The 20331-nt window shown below is 38.8% G+C and overlaps 1 protein-coding gene across 1 annotated transcript in view; it reads left to right on the forward strand.

Annotated features, from left to right (window-relative positions):
- PCNX2 (pecanex 2) overlaps positions 1-20331 on the forward strand; it is a 152839-nt gene that overhangs the window by 30137 nt on the left and 102371 nt on the right. Inside the window, 4 exon segments of the mRNA XM_042446562.1 lie at positions 1810-1963; positions 2072-2104; positions 7560-7731; positions 19524-19634. Coding sequence (XP_042302496.1) covers positions 1810-1963; positions 2072-2104; positions 7560-7731; positions 19524-19634 — 470 coding nt within the window.

Genomic DNA, 20331 nt, shown 5'->3' on the forward strand with positions numbered 1-20331 from the left:
GTAAGTGTAAATAATATTTTATACAGGATTAACCTGGAGTTTACCACCTTTCAGTTCATGCTGAGTGTTTTTATTTTCCACTGGCCTCCAGTATCAAAAAGGGGCTCAATTGGGAGAAATATTTGGGCACAGAGTGTGTGCAGTGCATGGCGGTCATTGTGGGCATGAGAAAGGTTTCCTTTCGCTTTATATTCAGACACAGCCCACAGTCCTCACCCTCTGCCCCATTTTGTATCCAGGCTTAAAGATCTGTTGCTATCTTGGGAAGCTGAAAACATGGTATGTAGAACTTGTGAGTGCATCATGGTTACTTCTGAGGTATCATATCACGTGATCTGATCTAGTTACTTCTGAGGCATAATAGCACATGGTCTGAAATGCAGTCTTTAAAGATTTCCATTGGTTGGAAATAAATTCACGTTGGGATGTAGAGGCAATTGTTGTAGTATGTGAATCCATTATCTCTGAATTTCCATACGTTCTGCACAATTGTGAATCCTATTAATATGTGAAGAAAAATAGAAGTTTGCCAGATTCCATGCTAGCTAATAGCTTTTGAAGTCTGATGGCTATTGCATGCATACATGAGATCCAGTGGTATCATTAGGGGCGTGTGGACTGTACCAGGTGACACCCTAAGTGGGGGTAACACCACTGATCCTCAAACATCTGCATTATTTTTAAAAAAATTTCTTCAAAAACATCACATTTTACCAAATTTTCTCTGTATCCAAATGAAATATTTACATGTAGGCTGTGTGTATGATATTGTAATTAATTTCACTTTTGCCAGTTGTTTATGTCACAACTATTATCATTACATTCAATGATATACAGGAATCATGATTTAGAAGTAACATTAGTACAAAACACATTACTAAGGATTCTGTTTGGTGTGGTATGGTTAAGGGGAGGGATGACACCATGAGCTACTGCACTGGGTGATACCAGTCCTAGTGACACCACTGATGAGATCTACTCAGTCTGCATATAAGCATACATAGTGCCTCCCTCCTTTTAGTTCTGCCTGCTCCCAAACTTCTAGAAGGGACCGTCTCTGTGTTTCATCTATAGCTGAAGCATGTTTTGATTGTAACAAGAGAGACAGCCCTCTCATGGCTACACGCAAATTACTGAGCACTTTTTTCCATGGGGTGTATGCCCATTGTTTTAAATGGGGCTTCAGCAAACTCTGTTTCCCCTTTATGCAGGGGGTCCAGAACTGACCCCCTGCATATGGGAAAGACCCACTGTACCACAGCTTTCAGTGATAGAGAAGCATTCTCAGAGAAGTATGGAGGCTCACCTTTGGATATGCACATGATTAAGTAGCTAGAAAGCAATTCTGTTTGAGAGCATTAATTCTGGTGGTTATGTGTCTGTATTCATAATACCTATAGCAGTATTACTGATATGGTTCAACCAGTCATTTTCCTTCTTTTATTGTTTTAAAGCAAAAAAGATATATACTTTTGGCAGGATTATCTAGTGTGTACACCTATAATAGTAATGATTCAGAAACAGTGACTTGTCAACATTCATTCTGGTGTCCCTGCTGGTTGTTCTGGTTCAGCAATCCTATGCAAGTGCAGAGTCTTCATATACATGGCTGCCTCTCAGAAAGGCGTGTTCTTTGTTTTCTGTTGGGGATTTGGTGTGGGACATCCAGAAAAAATTAAGATCCTTTGATTTCATTTTAATTCTACAGGTTGCAATTTGTACTCACCAAAACACAAATATTAAGAAATTCTATATGTATTGTTTAATTTCTTCCTTTGAAACAAAAATATTGCTGCTTTATCCCTATAGGACAGAAGATATCAAGGAGAATGTTTTGGCAATTCTTCTAGTAATCCTTGTTTCTTTTCTTGGCTTTATAATTATGAATCAAGGTTTTTGTAAAGACATTTGGGTCTTCCTGTTCTGTCTTATTATGGCAAGCTGTCAATACTCCCTTCTAAAGGTAAAAAGAAAAGTTCATCACATTCTTTCCAGTACATTTTCAGTCTTATAGTTTGTTCAGAGATCCAAAATCACATGGCTAATGTGCTAAATTTGGTTTTGTCTTTAGAGTGTTCAGCCAGACCCTGCCTCACCAATACATGTAAGTGCCAACAAATAATTATTTTATCATTGACATCTCTATTCTAATAGTTAGTTTGGTGGATTTCTCAAACTACTTGAAATATAGTATATTTCTAAAATTGTAGAATTCATTTTCCCTGACCTAAAAACATAAAGCTTTGTCATCAAAAACTGAGTATTAACTGGTGTTGGTGAGACTTGCTACACATTAATTAGAAAGGGACACAGAACAAATTACACATGATATATGCTTTCTTCTTGTTAAATTTTCATATTCTTTCTAATTTTGCATATCGAAGACTTTTTAATATGAACATGAGAATATCACAAATGAGAAAAGCTATAATTAAGGAACCAATTGTGGATAGTGGTGATATATACTGGCAGTGTTTTATTAAGTCGTCTCAAGCTGAGAACTACAGGATCTGCTAATTGCAGGAACAACATTAGTTTATCCCCAGTAGGCAAAGATGTTAACCAGATACACTGCAAGAGAATTTGCAGATGTCTTCTGTGTTCACTTTCCATGATACCACATAGTAGGTTGGCTGGAGATTTGGTCATATTTAGGGTAGAGGCACTGGAAGACTGCCAATTTTTCTATACCCAGATGGTTCTTGGATTCATTTGAACAGGCCATCCTTGTGGTGCCACATTTCTAAGGGTCACGGTCTTCACAGCTGGACATTTAGTTTTCTGGCACCCATTATACTTAATCTTTCCTCAACATGCTTCAACAGTTTCTATTTTTAGACACATATTGATAACTATCTTTGTAATTCTTCCCTTTATAGTCCAACCTAGCATCTATTTCATTTTGGATTTTAATTTTGTCTATATTTTATATTTTTAGATAAGGTAGATGACATTGAAATCTCTAGTTCTAAGTACTATACAAATATTTGTGAATAATAAATATGATTAGCTCTGGATTCAAGCTATAGTATTAAGCAGTGGCTTATATCTTTCCATGAGGACAGATATGCCTAGATGGACATGTAGAAAATACCTAGCTGACCTGTCAGAGACTTGATTCACTGTTTTAGTTTTTAATTGGATTGGAGGATGAGGACCATGGAATTTTACTTCCTTGTGATTTTCCTGGTGCTTATTAATATTCAGATTTGTTGATTTTCCATTATATAGGGTTTATAGAAATGTAGGTGACTACTATCATGTAAAAAGACAATGATCCTTTAATTGGTTAAGAATGTAGAATCCCATATTCTTTGGTTATTGTTAGCTTTTGAAATTTTGTATTGAAAATAAAAATACTGTAAGATGACAGATACTGTGGCCTGAGACAGATGGCCTGGAAGGAGCAGCTGGAGGCCACTCTGGTCTCAATTGGGCCAGGACTGCAGTGACCCCATGGTATGTTCTTGAAGTAGGCCGCCACTGCAGTCCCAAACTGGCACCTCCAGGAGTCAGATTTAATCTGTTTCTTTTTGATCTGGTCCAAAGACCAGATTGTGGCACTGGGTGGCTTCTGGATACTTTGGGGGTGTGCACCATTTGAACACCATACCCCCTTATTTGGCTCATGTGTTTCATGCCAATGATATGAATTTATTTGGTTGCAACTTTGACTCGTTCTGTTTGTATCTGAATCAGATCTATGTGCTCTTTGCAAAATTTGGTGTTCTTTTTGGTTCTGCAAAAGTAGAATAAAAATTTGTACTAGCTGACTACTGAAACAGGTACATGTACAGAATAATATTTATGAGATTAATGAAAATATTAATCTGTTTTACACTGAATCATCTAATTCAGTTCATGGCACTGTTTCACAAGTCCCGTACACAGTGATTTACCAGCCTTGCTGTCCTTTAGCTTAGCTCAGAAAAACATGTGACTCTTTTGATGTTATGAAGCTCCAGTTCCCATTAGTTCTGCACTTGGAGTAATTGATCATTACCTTCTGGAGAGCTAGAGACTCCCCTGTTCTACTTTAACTTGAAATGCAGGGATTGAAGCTAGGATTCACTGAGAACATGTGTTCTCCTTCTGCCAAAATAACCTAAAGTCACCATATCCTGTCTGATCTTGGAAGTCAAGCAAGGTCAGCCCTGGTAAGTACTTGAATAAGAGACCTCCAAGAAATAACAGGTGTTGTAGGATATATTTCAGAGAAAGAAACTGGCAAAACAACATCTTATGTATTCCTTGCTTAAGAAAACCCTATGAAATTCATAGGGCCTCCATACGTAAGTAAAAAACAAAAACAAAAAATAGGCACCCTAAAGTTACGCATGCACACGGGGGGGGGGGGATACACTGATTTATAAATCTTTTTAAAAAAATTAAGTATAGGCTTGTCATCTCATCACATCAATCAGCAATATCAGAATTAGAATCCATAGTCATATACTGTTTAATCCACACTGCAGAAATAATTCAGTTTGAGACTGCTTTAACTGCCCTGGCTGAATGCTACAGAATTCTGTGAACTGTAGTTTTGTGAGACATTTAGCCTTCTCTGTTAGAGAGTTTTGGTGCCAGAATAAACTACAATTCCCAGGATTCCTTAGCACTGAGCCAGGACAGTTAAAGCGGTCTCAAACTGGATTATTTCTACAGTGTGCTTTGGAATATAGTTTTAAGTCTGATGAGACTGCATGGCCCCAAAACAGCAAGTCATGCTTCTATTTTTATATCAGTGTTAATTGTACTTCATTATAACATATCCTAAAAGTAATCTCTAATTTCATTGCATTTCTTTGCCCTACAAAACCAAATCAAAAAGCATATGGAACAGTGTTGAAAGGCATTTCATGCTTAGATGCAAACTAGGCATTGCCATTAAAAAAACACATTAGTTTGTAGTTTGCGGTCATTATATATGATGTTCCCAGTGATTTATATGAAATAAATATTCAGACCTCACAAAGAGGTAATTTTCTCAGTGCTAAATATAAGTTGTCAGTTCAGCTGTATACAGTAACATGAAATGTAATCAAATCAGTTGCACAAGCAGACATTAATAATGTGCACATTTGTTTTAAAATGAGATGAAATTCGTTTAATCAAAATTGTATTATAATAACATCAATGCCTGATTCACTCATAACAGCAAAGACAAAGCACCTAATGATTTTTAATGAAAGCATTTTTCTCATAAAATATAAGGAATCAAGTTTGGGAACTGCAGAGAGGTTTTGTTGAAATAGTAAATTACAATTTCTTTGATAAAATGCTAGCATATAGTAAAATCTCCCCTATACTTGATTCTCTGATCCTTTTAAAGGTAAATGTCACATACAAATAACTATTCTTTATAATTACAGACTTGTAGATCATCGGTTTTGAAATTATGATTTCCTTAAAGTCTTCTTACTGTAAAAAAAAATCAATTAAGATATGATAAAGATTTACCAAGTTGCAATGTGTAGAAAGCAGATAAGCAATGCTTTCTTCCTACATTAATTTAGGGCATCCAGCAAAACTAACTCATGGCATATTTAGAACAGACAAAAAAAAGTGGTTCTTTGAATGATGGTCTCAGACATAGTTTTAAACCATGGCTAGGCATTATCATGACCAACCTGTGCAATCCTGAATGCATATACTGCAGTTCTCTACTCCTGTGGCATGGCCACAAGGAAATGTTCAGAAAGTGTTACTTGCCTTTTAGATTAAGCTATAATAATCTATTTAGATGATTTTGCTATAGTTAATCTAAACTATGGTCCTCATGGTCATTGTAAAGAGAAAAGAGTGGAGCCATGGAGTTTAAGGTTCACAGAGACTCATGCATTACAATCAAATGCTGCTGAGCATAACAGAACATGAATTAATTATAGTTAAACCTGGAGATACACTGCTACTAGGGATGTCATATCCCGGCGGCCCCCGTGACAAACCCGCTTTTGGGGGGGCCCTGCCCGCCCCGGCCCAGTTCCCCCCCAATTCCGGCCTTTGTCCCGGGCCCAGCGTCCGGGCCGGGCGCACTCATGCGGCCATTACCGTGGCTGCTAACGTGGCTGGCCGGCCACCCACCTCCTCCTCCTCCATGGCCGCGCCGCGCCGTGCCGCCCTCCGCCTCCACTGCTCCTCCTCCACCTTCCCCCAGCACAGCTGCTGCGCAGCCCACAGTGCTTGCCTGAGCCATGGCCGGCAGCAGCGTGTGCTCGCCCCTTTTAATTTTATTTTATTTTTGTTATTAAATAACAAAGTGTCCTCCATTTTGACCATGTCTAAGAAACATGCATTTATATTAACATTTTTTAAAAAATCATTATTTTTTTGGCGTGTCCTCCATTTTAAAAAAATGTGTCCTACATTTGTAAATTTTATCCTACATTTGTCCCAGTTAGGAGCTCCTGACTTATGGCAACCCTAACTGCTACCAGTGTGGAAAAAAGAGCATTTCCCTGAAAAGCTGAATGCACTGGCAGCATCACAGCTCCTCACTATCCAAACACCTCTAGTTCCCCTTTTTCCTCCTCTGCTAAAAAATCACAGCCTGGCAAGTCCTTTTTTAAAAAATTGTGATTCGTAATGTAATGCAGATACTTAACAACAACCTATGTTGTGGCTACCTGAAAATGAAAGGCTCGTGTAACAGCAAAAAGCAATAAGAATTATACAATGCTATATAAACATGTTTCAAGTGCCAACTTTTAAAAAAACATTTTAGAACACATTTAAATTGGAGCAGGAGCACCATTTAAAATGGCTTCCCAAGTGGGAATGACAGTGTGCCATACTGTAATGCTACATAATTCACAGAATTGTATTGCAAGGAGAGCACAGGAGACAGCTTGATACTACAGTAAGGACACACAACAGATGGTAAATAAAAGAATTATAAGAGTTCTGCTTTCCACACATTTATGGCCTTGAGCATTAAAACCTGGTTAGGAAGAAACAGAATAATGGTGGAGTTTTATTCAGTCTGCCCAATTATTCCCACACTGTTATGTGAGCACTACAATGCATCCAGCCATGTCCCCAGGCTGTGTAGTGTAGAAATTTGTGCTGGACTTTCAGAGTCCATGTACTTTCCAGCATCACCTTTGTCAGGCTAATGTTGGCCCTATGGGAAGTTTTTAAACAACAGATTCTTCCCATGTGATTCTTCCTCTTCTCATGAGACAGGGCAATGTCAAAAGAATCCACACTACATCTGCTAAAGATAATATTACAAGAGGCCCTTGAAGTTCTCACAATGCATTGGTCATTCCATTTATTTTGCTTATGGCTAGAAGGTTAAGACTTAACATTTTTTCTGTCTTAAATATAAGGTCAATGCTTGATGTGAATGGTGTGTAGCAGAAAGGAAATTGTTAAGAAAAACCTTTGTATATGTAGCATATGCCTTTATATTTGTAAAATGAATAAAATATGTAGTTATTGCTACTCTGTAATATTTGAGATACATATACAGTAACTAATTTTTTCAAGTGTATGTGTGAAGGGGTATGTGTGTTCCATGAACATTAAATATATATTTTGTCCATCTTCTTTTCCAGGGCCACAACCAGGTGATAACATACAGCAGGCCTGTATATTTTTGTCTATTGTGTGGCCTTATTTTATTGCTAGATGCAGGATCTAAGAACAGAAGTCCACCTATTTATACGGTATATGGCTTGAAAGTCTTCTCACCTGGATCATTTCAAGCAGCTAGAGACCATGTAATAGGTGAGTTAAAAGTTGTTCAAAAATTGAGTACAGTCAAGTCTGGTGCATGTATTTTGCAATGTACCCATTCTCTGCTTTTTACCTCTGAAGATAGAAATGTGATGCCCTTATTTGATTTACCTGTCTCGCTTATGCTCTAGCTGGCCAGATACGAGTAGACAGTTCTATCAACATCATAATTACTGTTGTTTTTTTTCCAGCATGTCTTAAATATTCAAGAAGTTAATGTTTTTCCTAACAAATTGCATATTTTATTTTTCTTGCTGTTAAAAAATAGGGCTTGAAAAACAGGAGTCAGATAGGCTTTTTTTTTTTTTAATCTGTTTAACTGTGTTGTTTCCACTTATCACTTTATTCCTTATTCCCCCCCCCCAAAAAAAAACCTACCATATTTTTGAGGATAAGCACACATATATATCTTAATGGATGTGGAACAGGGAGAAGTCTGAAGATGGACATACAGTAGAGAAGTTATGGGTGTGGAAAGTGTTCATATGCTTCCCATCATTTCTCTGCTCTGAACTGCTCTTTAAAAGATTTTTTTAAAATCAGTTTTTGCATTTGTTCTATGCATCTGTTGTAACATAAAACTTTCCACATGAATCTGAGGGAATCATTATAGATATTGTCCACTGTATAATTCTTGCCTTAGAGGTATGGTAGGAAAGTGTAAGATATATGCATGAAGAATAGGAGTGTCTTTGTAAGAATATCTTTAGTATGTTATGAATGCTGGCTTTGAGGATGCCTTTTAACTCATTTTATTATTTTAATTGGCTTAGGTTTTTATTGATTTTAATTCCGTGGAGGAAATTTTGGGATATAAGCATAAATAAACATGTACTAGCTGTTTGATGCTTTAAGTTGTTCTATGTTTTATGAACTCTAATTTTGATTTTATTTGTTAATGTTGAAGGGGTTTGAGTAGCCATTTTGAGTGTTGTGTATTAAAACAGAAAAATGGAGTAAAATAAATAATGTGTACAGTCTTCCTTCCATTCCCGCGGTCTTTGGACTCATGTCCCTCGCTTATGTGCAGGGGACAAATGGAGGGGAAATGAATGGGGCACATGCCCATATGCCCACACCTAAATTCAAGCCAATGGAACTTGAATATAGGCGAAACTCAATTTTTGAAAGGGAGTCTGGAACAGATCCCCTGTGAAAAAGGAGAGACGACTATACTTGAGTGTTCGAACCTAGCAGTTCAAAAACATGCAAATGCAAGTAAATAAATAGGTACCACTTTAATGGGAAGGTAACTGCATTTGGTGCAGTAATGCTGGCCACAGGACCACTGGAGTAGCCCTCGGACAATCCTGGCTCTTTGGCCTAGAAAGAGAGATGAGCATCACCCCCTATAGTCAGTTACGACTAGACATTTATGTCAAGGGACTACCTTTACCTTTTACCTTTACCTTTTACCTTTACTTGGGCTTTGGCTCAATCACTTGCAGAAATTCCAAGGACTGATAAGAGCAATTTTGTTCTTAGTTTGCAATCCTACACACACTCAACTTGGGAGTAATTCCTGTGGAACTCAGTGGACCTTACTCTGAGTAGAAACACTGTCTCAGAACCAGAGTTTTATCTGTATGACACTGGAAATTACTACACATGTTTTTTAAACCATGGTTACACTAGGAAAAAAGCAGATTTGGCAATACTTATTGCACACTTGAATCCTCTGGCCCACATCTTCTGTATTCTCTAATGATTAGAAGATCAGAAGAGATCCCCAATGATCTCTTTTCATTGATGGGGGAAACCTGACCGTGAGCTCTCAGTAGCAAACGTCCCAAGGTGTGAATGTTGCTTCTGGGGTAAATGTGTTGTCATCAATCATGTGGGGTCAATGTCTCCTCCTTTCTCTCTGCCCCCCACTCCATTCCCAAGCAACCCAATTATGTTTATTTCCCCCCTTTTTCTTTTCTTTTCTTTTTTGTATGTTATTCCTTTTTTTTACTTACATCACTGTATCAGAGTTCTGAAACTGTGTGACTTAAAAGAAAATAAATAAAAAATACAATAAAAAATAGTGAAATGCATGCTGGGTAAGGCATAAGGCAGGGAGACAGGGGACTCATGGTGAAAGTGTGACAGCAACAGCAGCCCCAATCAGTTCTGAAGACATGTGGTATTGGGGCTCTGAATGCTGTATGTTTCCTTTTTTAAAAATTTTTTTAAAACAGTAATTAGAAATTAGAGGGACAATGCTAGTCCCTCCTCCACCCCAACAAGTTCTATTCTCTGTATGTTTATAAATTTAGCTAATGCAGCTAGTGAATATAAGCCTTTTGTATCTAAGGCCAAGACAAATAGGTGCCCAGATCCTTGTCCAGTGAGGAATCAGACAAGTAGTGGTCAAGGCTAGCAAACGTTTCAGGGATCAGGAGCAGGCAAAGATGAAGCAGAAGCAAAAAATCAGTCTAAAGGTACTTAGAGGCATTCCATCCAAGGAATGGCTAGGGAGGCAGGAGTAAAATATTTTGGGGCTAAAGCTGGGTTGTTGTTGTTAAGTGCCCTTGAGTTGACCTTGACTTATGGCGACCATGTGGATGAGACATCTCCAAGATCCCCTGTCCTCACTCCTCTGCTCAGGTCCTGTAGGCTCAAGCACATTGCTTCTATGATTGAGTCTGAACATCTCACATGTGGTCTTCTCTTTCTATTGCCTTCCACCTTTCCTAGCATAATTGTCTTTTCCAGGGATTCATGCCTTCTCATGATGTGGCCAAAGTACTACAGACTCAGTTTATTCATCCTGGCTTCCAGGAAGAGTTCAGGCTTGATCTGTTCAAGAACCCATTTCATAGAATCATAGAATCATTTGTTTATCTTCTTGGCCATCCATGGTATTCTCAGCACTCTTCTTCAGCACTACATCTCAAATGAGTACAGTTGTCCCTCCATATTCGCTAGGGTTAGGGGAACAAGACCCCCGTGAATATGGAAAAACTGCAAATAACAAAAACACTATGTTTTTACCAAGAGGACACCTCTTTAGGTATCTCTGGGTCCTCCAGTGCAACTCTGTGTTCAATGTCCAACATACACTGACCATAGAATGGCACTGCAGTAGCTACAAATGGTCTTTCAGTGCAACTTTTAGTTAAAGTTGACCACAGAGTTGCACTGGAGGACCTAGACAGTCCTAGAGAGAACATATTAATGAAATCCGTGAATAATCAAATCCGCAAATATCAAAGCCAAAAATATGGAGGGATGACTGTATTTTCATTCTATCTGCTTTCTTCACTGTCCATCTCTCACATATGAACATGATGATGGAGATGATGGGGAATACAATGCTTTAGACGATTCTTACTTTGTGTTCAGAGTTATCTTGTTACACTTTAGATCTTGCCCATTTCTTTCATAGCTGCTCTTCTCAGTCCTAGTTTTTTCCCCTAATTTCTTGACTGCAGTCTCCAATCTGATGTTTGATCCAAGGGATGGGAATTCTTTCACTATTTCAATTTTCTCATTATCCAGCTGGGTACAAAAATACTATTCTAGCAGTTCCTCTGGCCTGGAGCAGAAGCTCCTAAACAGGATCTTGCAAAATCCAAGGATTAAACCAAGGGTCAGCTGTCATTCATTAGAAGTTTGTAATCAAAGTCCTCATGAAGCAAACCTTTCCACAAAAAGAGCTCATTGCCTATGAAGAATTCTTTGCAGCAACCATGCCTCTTCAGGTCCATCACTCCTGAGGCTCGAGGTTACCGTTTTGGGAGAGAGGTTAGATCCTCAACTCAGCAAACTCCACTAAGCACCTAGGCTTCTCTTAAGTCATTGGCAAGGGCACCTCCTGATCTGGGGATTCTTGGCCTTCCTCTGGAGGTGTCATGACAAATGGCCAGATTTTTAAGAAGAAAAAGCTCCTGCATATTCAGTATTTGGGTAGAAGGACTTCAGCTGGTGTAGTGTGCTTGACAAGTTACAGCTGTTGAAGTGCCTTCTTCCACACAACCATTGAGAACCTAGTCTGGCATACAGGTTTGAGCATCGAGCTATGATTTTAGAGACCAGGGTTCAAATCCCTGCTCAGGCATGGAAAGCTACTGAGTGACCTTGGACAAGCAACACACTCAACCTCTGAGGACAACAAACACCACCACCCCTTTGAACAAATCTTGTCAAGAAAACCCAATGATAGATTCGCCTCTGGGTCACCATAAATTGGAAATGACTTCAAGACATACAACAGTGCAACAAATACAACTGTTAAAGGGTGCAGAAACCTTTAACTTTATAAACTCATCTCTTTTGCTTCTGTAGACGTTTTTACTGTAATAGGTAAAATCCAACAGGGAGAAATCTGGGCTCTTTCTAATTAGCAGGGATGGTATGTATTTCATATAGTTTCAACATGTCACTCATAGTTCTCTTCTTCTTTTTCCATTCACATTGAAGTGGCTTGTCTGCCAAAGAAGCACTTATTTATTTATTTATTTATTTTGTCATTTAGCCCCTTCCTTAATAAGGATCACCTCATTGGTTCTGTGGCATAATTCACTGTAGTATTCGTTTTTTAAACATTGGATTTAATTTCCTGTCTTAATGAGTGTGTAATTAGGCAAATGATTCCCTTATTGCTGAAGAATGGGCCTTTGACTTCAGCAGATGTATTTTAGTTACTTCGTTGGTTGCTTAGTAACCTGTTGATTCAGACTGCATGTCACTTACTGCTTAGAGCTGGATAATCTAATAAATATATGTGGATTTATGAGAACACAAAGCCATTTTTAATTCTCTGAACTGGTAGTTACAGTCGGCCCTCCATATCTACAGATTCTTTATCCATGGATTCATAGAATCATAGAGTTGGAAGAGACCACAAGGGCCGTCCAGTCCAACCCCTGCTATCCACGGTTTGAAAATATTCCACAAATATATACATTCCAGAAAAAAACCAAACACCAAGCCTTGATTTACTATTTTATACAAGGGATACCATTTTACTATGCCACCATATATAATGGAACATGAGCATCCATGGATTTTAGTATCCACAAGGAGTCTTAGAACCAAACCCCAGTAAATACCAAGGGCCTACTATGTTACCATCTCTCTTCCTCTCAACTTTTCAATAGTATGTCACACAGCCAGCTAAGCGAAGCAGTCCAGGTAGAGACAGAGAGACCTATGAAATTAGACCCTTACCATTTATCAGCCATGTCCTAAACTGATCCCCACATTTATTTATTTATTTATTTATCCCACCTTTCTCCCCAAAAGGGACCCAAGCCATCTCACAATATAAACACACATTAAAACAACATTTTAAAAACCAATTAAAATAGCCTAAGTAAAAAGTAAAAAGTTAAAAAAAAAATTAAACATACAGTGTACCTGCGTCATATGCAGCTTTCAACATACACTGAAAGCTATGCCGGAAGAAGCCTCGGAGAATCATACTGGTATTAATTTCTGTTTCTGTAACAAATACTCTTCCGTTGTATGCATTGTATTTCTTTATTAATATGCTGCACAGGTCTCTCAGTTTACAGTCTATTTTTATGTTGGAATTCTAGCTTTTGTTTTCTGTGGGAAATGTTCAGAAATTACAGTAGAAACTCCTATGTGAGTGCTGTGTCCAGAGGTGAATGTTAAATGTTTCCATTTTTTGTGAAGCTCCTTCAGTGACATGGACCAGTGGGGCTTTCTAGATAGATCTTTCCTAAGTTGTGGCCCATCATTTTGCTTGCCATTCCTGGGGCCAAACCAGAATTCGTACTGTATAAGAAAAGAACCTAGTTAAGCAGTATGATAGACAAGCACTGTATAGCAGAACACTGAAACACATAGATCAATTGTTACAAGTTTAGGGCTTGTAGCTTTATTCTACCTGCATATCCAACACATTTTCCCCCTAGAGAGAATCATCAGAAATTGCAAAATGCCCTCCCCAAGGCAGTATAAACAATCTGATTGTAATTTGTGGCAAAAATTCCTGCTCAGTGGCCCTGAACAGTCTCACTGCTTTTTTAAAACTGGGGGGGGGGGGGGGGAGAAATATAAATATGCATCCTTTCCTAATTTTTCTAATGGATTTTAGATCAGATTTTTGTTGAGATTTCTAATGACAGTTTCAGCTTTAATGACTTAGCAGCAATTCTTATACTGTTGTTAACAGAGTATGTTCAATTTCTACACATTTTAACCTGAAAATACAGATGAGCTGCTTCCCCCATTTCAGCTCATGTTTGATTGGCTCAGAAATAAGGTTCCCCCAAAGCCTGTTCCCTATGAACACTGTTACATGCATCCCAGTCCTATCCCTTCTCTTCAGTCACTTTTATTAATGTTCAGGCAGAGCAAGCTGTAGGAAGAAGGAAATAAGGGAGCTGTCTTCCTAGTTGGTTGCATTGGAGTACACTGTACCATAAGGCTCCATAAAAACTAACTGAAAAATGTAGTTTTCCCAGTGTCTGGTGATATTGCTCTATATTATGCACTTCACTGTCATAATGAACAACATGAAATTTAGATGCAGCCTCATATCCAGGAGCTAAAACTTGACAGTGAAAAACTATAACTCAGTTTTATATATTAATCTATTTAGGGATGCTCAGAGGTTTTGTTTAATCCACATTACAAAGAGCCACCATGTAATGGGTTACTTCTGTGTCCATAGAGGTTTTCTATGGTTTCATAATGGTTTAAGGTAATCCCATACAACAGTCATAAAGATCCTTGAAGACTCATAATTTTAATCCATATTTTTTCGCTTTGGTGACACTTGAAAAAACAGGACCTCTGATATTTACAATTCTGTACATCATATTATTAGAAGAGAGTTGGATCAAGTACTGAAGCAAGTGTAAAATCAAAACCAAAGAAACAAAAATAATGACCACAGAAGAATTTGAAAGGGGATGATGACAATGTTGGAATAAAGATTTCTATACCTTGGCAAGACAGCCAGAGTGGAATAGTCATTTGAGGATTGGACTATGACTCTGGTGCACAGTGTTTCAATCCTTGCTCAGCCATGTAAACCTACTGGGTGACCTTGGGCAAATTACACTCTCTCAGCCTTTGAGGAAGTCAGAGGCACCCCTGCCCCCAAGAACAACTCTTGCCAATAAAACCATCTCTGCATATTCACTTACAAACAATCTTCTTGCATTGGTATCAACTAGTCCTTCCATCTATGACTATATATAATTCTTGCATCTGTGATCAAATACTGCACCACTCTGCTACAGTTGAACTAGCATGACCAGCATATATAATTCTGATTTCTTCAATACTGGAGTTTTCAGTATATCTTCAATCATCAAATGAAGCTGAGTCCAATCATTCTGTGCTTTCACACATGGAAAAAAAACCCACCACACTTCTGCCATTGGTTTGGTGAATTTTTACATAGCTTTGATAGCCTTTCTGGTTTTAAATATCATCTGTACATCATCTTGTACAATTTATCCTTCAAATCTTAACTCAGTAAAATTCAGGCTTTTGGACCACAGTCTTTCCCATTTCTCAAATACAATTGAAACCCAGTGTTTTGAGATCAATTAATCATACAGTCCTTCACTTGATCCTCTTCCATCTCTGTTTTAAATAACATTTTATACATTTTCACAAACAACTTATCAATATTAGAACACAACTGGGTTCCAAGTTCTTATTCTGTAGTTTTAAAACCATATAATTTTTAATCTATCATGAATATAGCTTTGATGTGGTCTCCCTGTTCACCAAAGTCCCCATAATGGACACCATAATATTCATCCAACAGATTTTTCTAGAAGACATCACAGCCCTGTTTGAACATTACCTCACCACAAGCTATTTCCAGTGGGACAATGGATTCTATGAACAGAAAGATGGGGTAGCAATGGGAAGCCTTCTAAGTCCTGTGATAGCAAACTTTTACATGGAACACATTGAAAAGCAAACCCTAGAAACAGCACCTAAAAAGCCCACAACTTGGTCCCGATACGTGGATGACACTTTCACCATTTGGAGCCATGGAGAAAAAGATCTGGTTGTGTTCCTGAACCATCTGAACAACATCCACTCCAACATACAATTCACTATGGAAAAAGAAAAGGAAGGAACACTGCCATTCTTGGATGTCCTAGTCATCCGCAAACCAAACCAACGTTTGGGTCACACAATATACAGAAAACCTACACATACAGACAGATATCTGCACAAGAACTCCAACCATCACCCAAAACAAAAAAGAAGCACAATCAAAACAATGGTAGACTGGGCAAAACACATTTGCGAACCCCACATCTTGGAAGATGAACTGAAGCACCTACAGGCTAATGGTTATTCCAGCTCAGACATCAGAAGGGTTTCCAGGCCCAGAAAAACCTAGATGAGGGAAGACAAGCAGCCACCCAAAGGTAAGGTATTTTTACCATACATCAAAGGAGTCACAGACAGAACAGGCAAAGTGGTGAGGAAGCACAACCTTCAAATGGTTTACAAACCGACGAAGAAAGTCTCAGCCAAGGACCAGAGAGACCCTCTCACAGATGCAGGAGTTTACCGCATACCATGCAGCTGCAGACAAGTCTACATAGGGACCACCAAATGCAGTGTGCAAACAAGAATCGAGGTACATGAGAGACACTGCAGACTGGGCCAGCCAGAAAAATCAGCAGTAGCAGAACATGCCACAAACCATCCTGGGCACAAAATACTGTTTGAAAACAATGAAGTTCTGGACCATGCCAACCACTACCATGTCAGGATGCACAGGGAAGCCATTGAAATCCACAAACACCTGGACAATTTCAACAGAAAAGAGGAAACCCTTAAAGTAAACAAGGTTTGGCTACCAGTCCTGAAAAATAGCAAGAAGAAAACTCACCAGTGCAAATGAGAAATCTCCCAAGGTCAAGGGTTTCCCGGCAGACAATGAACACTAATCAAGCAGACACTAATCCTCCTTTGCATACCCTCCCACCCTGAGCCCTTCCATTAGCAACAGAGCAATACACATGCAAATCACTCCTGCCTTCCCGGATTCACACAGTATATATATACCCAACTCCTTTCCAGGCAAGCATTCTCTGAAGATGCCAGCCACGGATGCTGGTGAAACGTCAGGAAGAAACTCTTCTAGAACATGGCCACATAGCTCGAAAAACCCACAAAAATCTATGGATGCCGGCCATGAAAGCCTTGGACTTCATATCATGAATATATTGATTAGTTGTGTATAAGAAAACCAGTGAAACACCCAGCCTTCATCTTCTGATTCTTCTCTTGATTTTATCTTCCATTGTCCATTCTGTATGTAAGTAAGTGTATATGTCTGTAAATATGTATGTAAAGTATGCCTTTTTATGTTAACCATTTATCTTTCAAATTAGTTTGTCTTTTAAAAAAATCTTTGTGTAGTCAAATCTATAAGAACAGTTTATAATAAAATCTCATTTTATATTTGTTCCAAATTCTCAAGACTGATTTTGTCCAATATCTGATTTTTGGGAAAAAAATCTGATTTTGTTTTTGTGGGATCATAAATCCCAACAACTAGAGTGTTAAGTCCTTGCAATTATATTTTAGTTCCCACAAACTAACCATTTACATCTTGAAAAACTTGATGAGGCTTTAGAGTCTGGCTAGTGTGGGGATGGAGCAGAAGGGCATGAAAGAGCAGCCCAAGTCTGCTCCAGATGGAATCGGGTCAGAATCCCACTGTCTGCATGGCCTGCTCCCAAGGGGAGCTGTGCATGTAAGCACCAACTGGCACCACCAGGAGTCGGATTATCCTGGCTCCTTTTTGCTCCGGTCCTAAGTGTGGTTTCTGCGCAGCTTTTGCCTGCTTTGGAGGCATATGTCATTTAATCAGTATGCCTCCAAAGCAGCTAGAAGCGGTTTCAATTGGCCCATCTGTTTCACTCCATAGATAACAACGCCTTTCTTCCTTATGTCTATTGGTTAGGCAAAATGATGCCCTAATTTTGGGCTATTAAAAATGTCCTTTTTCTTTATTTCTTGTCTCTTGTAAACATAGCAAATTAAAACTCTTATTTTTTTAACTAGGGAAAAAATTGTTTTCTCTTCTTAACATCATTAATTCCTTTAATATTTCACATAGGGAATTCAATCTCCATTGCTAAGCCTTACTAGAATCAGAAACTTTATCTCTATCATTGTGTCCAAGTGGTCTTGAAGTTCCTTTGTTTTCTCCATTCAATGATCTGTCATTTCAAGCAGTTAATCCCTTATCACTGATGGTTTATTGTTTCTTCATCATCACTGCTCCTCCCTGCAAATTCGTTGCCAAATCTCTTAAAGAAATCTTTAGCTTTTACAACCATATCTATTCTGTATCTTCCTTGTTTATTCCTCCTTCCAGTTTCTTCCATATAATTTGTATCCCTTGTTGTTTCAACATGTCTGTTAAAAAAAACATAATCTCTACTCTTTCTCAAAATTCTTGGAGGAATGTCCTTGAAATAGTTAAGATATTATTATCCACTTTCATATTCTTCACACAATGTTTTTGTAGAATCCGGTTCTTCATTTGTTTTTTCACAAAATAGATGATCAGATCTCTTGGCAATTTTCTCTGTCTTGCCACCCAATAATTTACATGAAACATCTTATCTATGTCTTAGTTGAAATCTTGTCTGGTATCTACCAACATCTCAACATGGGCCCGTTACAGACCGCCCAAAAGGGGCGGTCTCAGGCCGCTGCCGGTTGCAGCGTGGAGGAGCCGCAGCAGCCAAACCGCGCGACTCCTCCGCGCTGCAAAAAAGGAGCATGAAAATCGCGCTCCTTCCGGCAACCCGGAAGAGACGTCGCAAGTGCCAAAGTGCGCACTCGCGACGTCTCTTCTGGGTTGGGACGTGCGGACGCAGAGCATCCGCTATGTCAAGATGGCGGCACCCATCTGTATAGGGCACCACTATCTTGACGTATCGGTTACGCACGAGGGGCAAGGCGCGTCCGGAAGCGCCGCCCCTCGCGCGTAATCGCAGCGCAAGGACGGCGCCTCTTAGGCCCGTCTGTAATGCGCCTAAGGCACCCAACAGCTTTTCTTGAATATTTTCATTCTGTTGATCAGATAGTTCTCTGATTTTCAGGCATTTTTCTCTTAGGCATTAATCCAGAATTACCAAAGCATCACATTCTCTGTCTTGTGTCAATTTATCTGTAACTTCTTCCAGTCTCTGGATTTTGCCTTCCAGAGTAGACAGTTTCTGATTAATTTGAGTTATCTCTGAAGCCATGCAACCCAGTGATTGTCTGATATCTTTGAATTCATTCTGAAATTCCTTTTCCATGTTCTTCATCTGCTGGCTCAATTTCTTCATCTCTTCCAGAAGCTGTGCATTAGGACCTGTCATTTACCCAAGGTGTGAGGCTATTGTACTTTTGATGTATGTGATGACATGACTTATTGAAAAAGATGGTAGTGCTTGGCAAAGCTGAAAGCAGTAGGAAGACCACATTACATATATATTGGTTCAGTCACTGAAACCATCACCCTGAATTCTCTGTGTGTGTGATTTTTAGCAGACTGTGCAGATCCTATAAGAAGAAATTTGGCTTTCAGATCCTTTGTAGTTTTCCAGCCCTGAGTTAAACCATATGTCAGGGAATTATTAATATTTCAGAAAATAATCTTCAATGTTGTATTATTTTAACATTTCTTTATGTGTCAAGCTCTCTGCCAGTTCTTCCCTTTTGTCTACTTCTTTCTCATTGAATGCTTTCTTCGTTTTTTTATAAACCATTTTTTCATATGAGACCTTCATATGTAACCAGTAATCTTATTTTCTGTTTGTATGTGTGCTTAATTCCAGGTTTTTTATATTGCTTTCCTGCAATTTCTCTTCTTGGCCTTTTCCCACAAATCAACACTTTTTGCATCTATCTCCTGGAACAGATAGATATGTTGTTATTTGGTGGTTCAGGTAAGCAATTTATTATATTACATATAATAAGAATAGAAGAAGAGCCAATTTAGATGAGACCAAAGGCACCTTGTTTTCCACAGTGCTGATTAGGGATGCATCTGTACTGCAGAAATAATGCAGTTAGATACCACTTTAACTGCTATTGTTCCATTTTAAAGAATCCTGAGATTGTTACTGTTCTGAGGCACCTGCACTCTTTGGCAGAGATGGCTAAAGAATTTGTAAAACTACAAACCCCAGGATTCCACAGGATGTAGCTACAGCACTTAAAGCCAAACTGCATTTTTTCCTGCAGTGTAGATGTACCTTAGTTCTCCCTGGAAGCCACAGATCAGAAGGCAATACGATATAACTTTTCTGCTTGTGTCTCAAGCAGAAGGTTTTGCTGGTGGACAACTGCCTCTGATATAGGAAACGGTAAATATCCATCGTGATTGATAGCTATTGATGGGCTTATCCTATGTGCACTTCAGGCATTGCAGAAGCATTTAGGATTTGTTTGTGATGAGGAAGGATTGGTGTTTTAGTTTTGCTCCTTTCCATCACTGTTGTTGTCCTCCATAACTAAGGGCCGACTCTCTGCAGTGGGAAGTCTCCTCTATCTGTGGAGGTGTTCCATGCAATATGAAACGAAATGGGAGTGTGATAGGAGCTAAGAGGCTCATTGTTTGTCTTTATCTTTATATGTTGACCT

This window comes from Sceloporus undulatus, chromosome 1, assembly GCF_019175285.1.
Source record: "Sceloporus undulatus isolate JIND9_A2432 ecotype Alabama chromosome 1, SceUnd_v1.1, whole genome shotgun sequence".
NCBI classification, from domain to species: Eukaryota; Metazoa; Chordata; class Lepidosauria; order Squamata; family Phrynosomatidae; genus Sceloporus; species Sceloporus undulatus.